We start from the raw sequence: 8119 nt of genomic DNA on the forward strand, positions 1-8119 counted from the left end.
TATGGCTGGAGCATTAGTCAAACCGTACAACATAACCTTAAACTCAAACATTGCACCAAACCACATAACTTTGAACTCCAAATGTCTTAGAGTTCTAAGCACCATTTTAGGTTTATCCTCAGACCTAATGTAGACTTGATAATATTTAGATCAAAGATCTATCTTCAAAACTCTCCTTGAATTTGATCAAAGAGCTCATTAATTCAAGGAATAGGGTATTTATTCCTTATCATGATCTTATTTAAAGCTCAATATTATATGCACACACATAGATGTTCATCCTCCTTCACTAGCAAAACAGGCAAAGATCAAGGAGAGCTACTAAGTTAAAATTTGGTCTTTTCCCAAGTATTAAACCAATAACACTGACCCTTGATCTTGCCATGCAACTTCATAAGATCATGGGGTCTAAAAGCAGACTCCAGCATGCAGCACGTTTGTGCTATCCAGGTGAAAAACTTTCAAACTCCTCGAAAGAGTCCTTCATAGATAAGTTACAATCGCATTGCATTGCCTTTCTAGCACTGAATCCCTTATTGGGTCTTTCATCTTAATCATTCGATTGGGCGTTCTCAAAGCCTTTTCCTCTTCACATTGGCTGCCTCAAATGCTGGTTAAGCTCTCTCGACTCACAATTACACAGCCGCCCCTAAGGGAATCCCATCAATAAAGGATATGCAACATGTAACAGTGCCTCAAATTAGAATACAAGCAGTAAAAGCTGCACTAGAAACCTTCCATGTACAAGCTAAACTTGCGAAGGGGTTGACTGAGGTGCACCAGTGCTTGTCTGAAGTGAAGGGATTTGAGACTGCTCCTACACGTAGGGTCCAACTCTTTGACATGTCTGCCAGCCCCGTTTGACCCAATTTTGCACTCATAAAACAAAGCCCTCAGGCTCACTTTTACAGCCCAAACAGCAGTGTTTCCAGCTCCTTTCCTGCCTATTTCTAGCACAGAAAGTCGCATAAATTTTTCCTGGCACTCGTCGTGCGAAGCAGCTGGTAGAATCTGGGCTCTTGCTTCATGTATGCTTACCTTGCGACCTTAGTGTTCATCTTTTGCCATGTGGACATAGTATGGTACCTGTGTCACATTAAAATCACACGCTCCAACTGACACATGAGACACAAGCTTGAGCTATGGCTAAAGAGAATGATAAGGACAACTCCGATGAAACCAGATACCTTGCATTGTAAAATTTTCCACCAGACTTGTTTCAAAGATCTTGTCAAACATCCAGTCCAGTTATCTCGAGGCAATAGAGATTATTATCTCTGCACCCAACAAATATCCTGCCTCCCAGCATCACCGGTGAAGAGAAAACATCTCCTGGCAGCCTTAATACAGCTATCAGTTCACAAACTTTATAAGCAGCACAGTAGCCATGTTCTCGAGCAGAAACCGCTCCTTGGTGGTAGGAATTCTCTCCTCCCACCTCTTCCTTATTCTCTTTGTCAGTCACATCTTGCCAAATAAACATCTCCTCTTCATGAGACTCTTCACGTCCATGCCAGTCTTCAACAGCAGCACTAGTGCTGGAAGCAGTAGTGACACTAGACATGGTTGAGCCCGCATAGACTTTCAAAACATGCACCTGTCCAGACGAACCACAAGCACAAACTAACCTGAAACTGTGGAGGTATACAGAGCAGTCTCTATATTCTCTGAAAACCAAACGAAGACCTTCATCAACAAATGCTGCAGATGTGATAGGTTCACCTAAACAATGCTTCCACAAGCACATGCCATCAGATAAATTCAGAGAATAAACCCAACCATCCCTAGAGCAAACTAAAACCTGAGATGGAAGTGCTGATGTAAGGGATGCTCCAGCAAATACAGGTCCTAGTGTGGTGTATTTCCAAGCAAGTGAACCACTTGTTGTGAAAGCCAATACACACCCATTAACCAGAGTGCAGATCACATAGCCCGAAGCATAATCAATAGTAGGTGACCCAAAGATAGGAGCACCACATGTATGTGTCCAAGTAACCTGAGGATGAGAGCCATCAGTTGTGATTGCAGTGAGAGTTCCACCAGTCGTAGCGACATATGTCAATTTTCGAGTTGAATCATGAGCTGGAGCTGCAAAAACACTTGCTTTACAATCATGCTCCCACACGCATTTCTGATCTACTGCATTCAGAACGTACAGATTTTGATCATGGGATCCACACCAAATAAGCCCTTCCTGAACGTCAACAGTTGGCTGGCACTTCACCTCAGCTTTAGTTTGGAATTTCCACCTGAGGATGCCAGTTTCAAACTCTAAAAAGTACAGAAAACCGTCATAGCAGCCCACAACCACCTGGCTGAAATCAGATGTAATGGCTGCAGTGGACTCCACTCGACCCCCCAACACCCTTTCCCATATCAAATTGCCACTGTAGGCATCTATACACACAAAATTGTGTGCATGAGAGCCAATGAACAAGTGCCATCTACTCCTTGATTGTACCAGAACAGGTGACGCATCAATGCAGGCTTTCAACTGGGTTCTCCACAAAATTGTCATATCACGTAAGCCATTGACGGAAGCCGAATAAAGAATGAGATTGTGAGCCATCCTATTCCCTATTTTGTGTGAAGGAAAATTCGATGGAGCATGTATATTGCATCGTAGTAATGCCATTGGTTCTGCAATCTGCACATATGGCCAGTCACAATTGAGACCCAGATCTGTATGCCAAGAGTTCGGGCCATTATTAAAGTCATCCTGATCATTCAATAAGGAACATGTAACGAGACTGGACATGCTGACGGACTCATCTCCTTTCACCCGTTTAGGCTTCCTCAAGTGCAGTAAACCTTCATCCAATTTGGCAGCAGAAGACAAAATGGCTTCTTCCTGCTGAGCTTTTAGTATAGGTTCTAAAGTTATTGCAGAACTATGCGTGTACAAAGTTTGCATGTCTATGCCTAAAATATGAGCTATGTGAGCTGCAGACACTGATGTACCGCCTAGAGAGAAGAAATCATCATAAACTGAAATACTATCAATCTTCAAGACACGCTGAAAAGTTTCTTTAATACGAATTGTCAAAGAGCTCACTACGGTTTCTAGTGAATCACCACAAGCTGTATTCGATCCACTTACAGTTGAAATAGAAAGAGCTTGGTAGTCCACTTTGCCAGAGCTCACCAATGGTAGGGCAGTTAAAATACTAAAATGATTAGGTATCATTGCTAATGGCAATCTCTCAATTAGCCAACTTCTGAGCGATGCTTCTACCTCAGGTGTTCCGTTACTGCTGGCCATAGCAGAAGTTTCAGAAATCTCTTCAACATCATTTGAAGAGCTAGTCTCTTTCTGTAACTTCAAAACAATGTGAGCAATGATGCAGTGATCAGAATTAACTCTTACCTGCAGACTCACAGCTGCTCGGGCAACAAGAGGATGCATCTCCAAGTTGCTTTCAATTTCTTCAAGGACCACCTTATGGCCATTCACTTTGACTGTCCTGTCCTTCCTCCCCAAATACAGCAAATTCCCATTCTCCAGCTTCTTTACATAGTCGCCTGTTCTGAAGAAAATGATATTATGATTTCCTGCATCAGGACTCGAAATGTGCATGAATTTCTGACTTGTGCTTAGGGTGTCATTATAGTATCCTAAAGCAAGGAGCACTCCACCTACCCACAATTCTCCCTCATCAGCTGCTCGAGAATTATCAGATAATATCTGAATAGAGCAACCAGGAAGTGGCTTCCCAATTGGTACAGAGGGGTGACCCCACTCTTTCCCTAATGCCCCACAATCAAAAAACAAACAGTCACCTGAAAGCTCAGTGCTTCCGTATAGATTGAGAATAAATGCCTGTGGCAAAAATTCGCATACAAATTCAAGAAGCTGATGCGATAGAATTTCTCCGCTGAGCACAAGAACACGCAATGACTTCAGCACATGACGTCCTGCAGGGGTTTGTAAAACTGGGAGAAAGGCACGCATTAAAGAGGGAACAGCTGTCAGTCTAGTTACATTGTAGGCTTGCAGGAAAGGAAGAAGTGCCAAAGGGTTTCTGAACAAGTCCCCAGGAGGTGGCACAATGATTGGAGAGTTTCCAAGGAGAGGCCCAAACAGCTCTGTCAGATGGTCAATGAATGCAATGGAGGTTTTGAACACTGCTACATCACTTGCTACAAATGGGTACTCACTTTGCATCCATTGCAAACGATGCAAAATACCCATCTCCGTTCCACAGACACCCTTTGGTTTTGCTGTGGATCCCGAAGTGTACATGAGGTAGCAATAGGGTCGCTCTTGCTTGTTATGGCAAAAGCACGAACATTTCGCATCATCTCTGGTTATGCTTTGCTCAAACACCTTGGTGAATGCTGGATCAAGACACAGAATGGGGACTTTAACAGAACATGATATAGCAGCTAAAGCTACCTCCGCAGGTTGTTCACATGTCAACAGAAGGCAGGGCTTTGAGTCAGCCAGAACCTCTGCAACCCTTCGGGCCGGCCAAAAAGGCTCCAGCGGCACGAATGCAAATCCGCATTTAAGCACAGCTAGGACTGCCACCACATACTCTACTGATGGACTGATAAAAATCCCCACCTTTTTTACTGGTTCAAACACTTCCTTGTCCATGGCAGCTTCATCAGCGAAACATGGAGAAGCATGATCAAGAGGATGTGAAGTGGCATCCAGAAGACGCCGAGCCAAAGCATTCACAAGGGCAAGGAGTTCTGAGTAGGTGAAGCCTTTATCACCGGGATACACAGGCAACTGTGATGATTCAGGGATTGCAGGGATGCCATTGAATGGGATAGGGTTTCCAGGTACCTTCAATGATTGAGGGCTTGATGCGAAGCGGTATGCACACGGGTTACCTTCTTGCTTCCTGTCTTCAGCGTTCTCGCTTGCTTGCAAAGATGAGTTAGGGCTTGCAAACGGGATGCCTTCCTTCCGCAGGAGCTGTTGCGTTGCATCATCATCACCATCCACTTCCTGTCTATTTGCAGCGCCATGTGCTTCTTGCAAATGATGTTGCTTCGAATGGTCCCACGAGGAGGCTTGGAGAAGCGCTAGGCGTTGGGGGTGGAGGCAGGCGACGTGGGCAAAGGAGCAGTAGAGACAACGTCCTTGGCTCGGGGCTAGCTTCTCCTCCATCTCCTCTTTTATGCCAGGAAGGTCTATTCCTCCCTTTCCTCTTGCATGCTAAAAACGCCTATTCTTCCTTTTTATTTTTCTCAATATTTTTCACCTTCACCTTCTCTCTCCCCTTTGCTCTGATACCACTAAAACCACTAGGATCATGGAGAGACACACCGTCCAACCAAATACCAACTGGTACATTACTTCAATCAAATTACTTAACCACTAGGTTTGCAAAAGAAATAGAGAAGGTACTTGCAACTTTCTGGTTTATGTGAAAGAAGAAAAATTCAAAAAATCTCAAGGAGATTGAAGGCTTGGTTGAAGGCTTCTTTTTCAAGTCACATCAAGGAAATAACCAAGGGTAAAGGCTTTATCCAAAGTCTTGATTAAAGCATAAGACAAAGCTTAAGCAAAGCTTACGTAAAGCTTACGTAAAGCTTAAGCTTAACCCAAAGCTCTCTAAACAGGGCTGCGCGATTCCCCCTGTTCAAGATGACATGAAAATCGTGAATTGGCGCCTCATACTTGGGAGATTGGCTCACAATTTTGCAACCGGTTCAAAGATCTGTTCCGTCAAATTCATCCGGCGTGTTCTCTTGCACAAATCTTATACCCTGTTTGAGAGGTTTGTGGAAGATCCAAGGATTTAAATTTGCAATAGTGAAGGAAGCTCTGCAGAAATCTAGGGTGGAGAAAAATTACATATTTACTTTACTCAAAAAGGTCTAAAAAGATAAGAGGAGATTCATACGCAAAGCTTCTTCAAGCCAAAACTTCATCAAAATTAGCCCAAATTCGTCCGAATTTGGCTCGAGCTGAAAATATTTTCAATTTCTTATTCTGGTTCGGCTCAAAAAATTACAGCAATTCAAAGTTGCAGGATTTTCAAATTTGGTTATTTTACGCCTTCCCGAAGCTTAAATTCACTCTCGATTCTCAATATTTTTTTCCACCAGACGACCTTCCAACGCATCGAGACTACTTCAAGCACGTTGGTGATTGCGTTAGATGGCCACATCGCTCTTCTAATTGCCACGGGATTCAAGATCTTCAAAATCATTACCATGAACGAAAAATCATATAAGTATTTCTAACTTTTTCCTATCTTTTATTTTATTTAATTAACATTCATGGGTGGCTGATCTACTTGCACTTCCATGGGTGGCTGATCTACTTGCACTTCCATCTATTCAAGAGCAACTCACAGCTTAATTAATTAACATTCATGGGTGGCTGATCTACTTGCACTTTCATCTATTCAAGAGCAACTCACAGCTTTACAAGCACAATTGGTCAATGAACGAACTCATAGACTTGCATTAGAAGACCAATTGAAATCACGTAAAAGGCATAAGCATGACATTGAAGACGATAGTGATGAAGATTCTATTCTTCGAACCGTGAAAGCAACTTTAGATGCTCAAACGGCTTGGAAAGAATCTCGCATTAGTCACAAGCCTTTTTATTTTCAGAATTTTGATGAAAAGAAAGACGCACACACTCTTTTGGCTTGACTTAGCCAATTCGATGACTAGTTTTCGGGAGAGAAATTTTTCGAGAAAGACAAGGTCAAGTGTGCTGCGAATCATCTGATTCAGAATGCTGCTTTATGGTGGAATGCTACCAAGAATGGGCAGCATAAACCTTGTACTTGGGAGGATTTTCAACACAAAATTAAGAGACATTTTCTACCTCCTCACAATACAAGGCTAAAGCTCGACAGCATTGGGACACTCTTAGACAATTGAAAGGAGAGGATGTCCAAACCTATATTAAAAAATTTTGGAATGCTCTCATTCAAATGCAATCTATAGAAAAAGTGCATAAAAAGCATCTTAAAAGGAAGTTCATATCAGGGTTGGATCCAAAGATTAGAGCGAAGGTTAATATGTTTCGTCTTCACACTCTTGCCTTTGCTAAATCTCTTGCTCTAAACCATGAAAAGAAAAATGGTGTGCCCGGGTTCCAACAAGAGAATCGTACTTCTAAATTCTCCAAAGATTTGACATCTTCTAGTGGTTTTGACAGGCGTTCTTCATTCAAACGACCTTTTAACAAGGGTCAAGATCAAAGAAGCCAGCAATTCAACAACAATAAGCAAATATTACGACGACGACTACGAGAGCCAGAGTCTGATGATAACGAGCTCAATGGTAAATCTGATCAAGAAAGTACTTCTAACCTTGATCCTCATTCTTTTTCACCACATACTTTACTTAAAATGAAGGGAAAAAATCAAGATAAGGAAATCACAATGTTGCATGATGATGGTAGTACACACGATTTTATTTCTGAACGTCTTGCACATGCTCTTCATCTTGACATGATTCCTACTCGTTTTAAAGTAAAGGCTAATTTTCAAAACCAAAAGTATAATTGCACTAAGAAAGTAAAGAATCTTGCTTTTTCTATTGCACAATTTTCAAATGAACGAACTGTCTTAGTAGCACCTTTGCATGGTATTGACATGATTTTGGGAATACCTTTTCGACATGAGTATACACCACATATTGATTATGCAAAGCACACAATGTCTTTTATACATCATGGTAAGAATGTTTGTTTATAAGAAATTTCTGAGGATAAGGATCAACCACTTTTGAGCCATACTCAGGCAAAAAGGACTTTGGAGAAAGAGAGAGAAAACTTTTTTAATTTTGGTTAACCAGCTTAGTGCTCAAGAACCACCTCCTAGGGATACATCCCATGACTCTTTCAGTTTCCAAATTCTATGACTGTTTTCTCAATGAGTTACCTCCTGGACTTCCTAGATCACGTCCTGAAGATCATCACATAGACATTATTCTTGGTAGTGCACCGCCTTGTAGAGCACCTTATAGAGTTAACCCTCTTGAGCAAAGAGAAATTCAAACTCAAATTGAGGAATTGCTTTCTCGGGGACTTATCAGACCAAGTAGCTCACCATATGGAGCACCAATTCTTCTTGTAAAAAAGAAAAATGGTACTTATCATATGTGTGTAGACTATAGGGCTCTCAACAAGAACACT

At 41.9% G+C, this 8119-nt stretch overlaps 1 protein-coding gene across 4 annotated transcripts; it reads right to left on the bottom strand.

The window, feature by feature from the left end:
- Nucleotides 1-325: 325 nt before the first annotated feature.
- On the bottom strand, nucleotides 326-5231 carry LOC147621567 (AMP-dependent synthetase and ligase family protein). Of its 4 annotated transcripts, none has more exons than XM_086824360.1 (2): nucleotides 3368-5231; nucleotides 326-2647 (listed from the first exon to the last, which is right to left on the bottom strand). In XM_086824360.1, exons 1-2 carry the CDS (start codon nucleotides 5120-5122, stop codon nucleotides 1232-1234), a joined length of 3171 nt encoding a protein of 1056 aa, XP_086680486.1. In that variant the 5' UTR covers nucleotides 5123-5231; the 3' UTR covers nucleotides 326-1231. The 4 variants fall into 4 exon arrangements, with proteins under 4 accessions (XP_086680486.1, XP_086680484.1, XP_086680485.1 ...); XM_086824358.1 differs by having other exon boundaries at nucleotides 3101-5231; XM_086824359.1 differs by having other exon boundaries at nucleotides 326-1667; nucleotides 1802-5231.
- Nucleotides 5232-8119: the final 2888 nt, after the last annotated feature.

Source organism: Cibotium barometz, chromosome 30 (assembly GCF_041138505.1).
Source record: "Cibotium barometz isolate CiBa-2024 chromosome 30, ASM4113850v1, whole genome shotgun sequence".
NCBI lineage: Eukaryota > Viridiplantae > Streptophyta > Polypodiopsida > Cyatheales > Cibotiaceae > Cibotium > Cibotium barometz.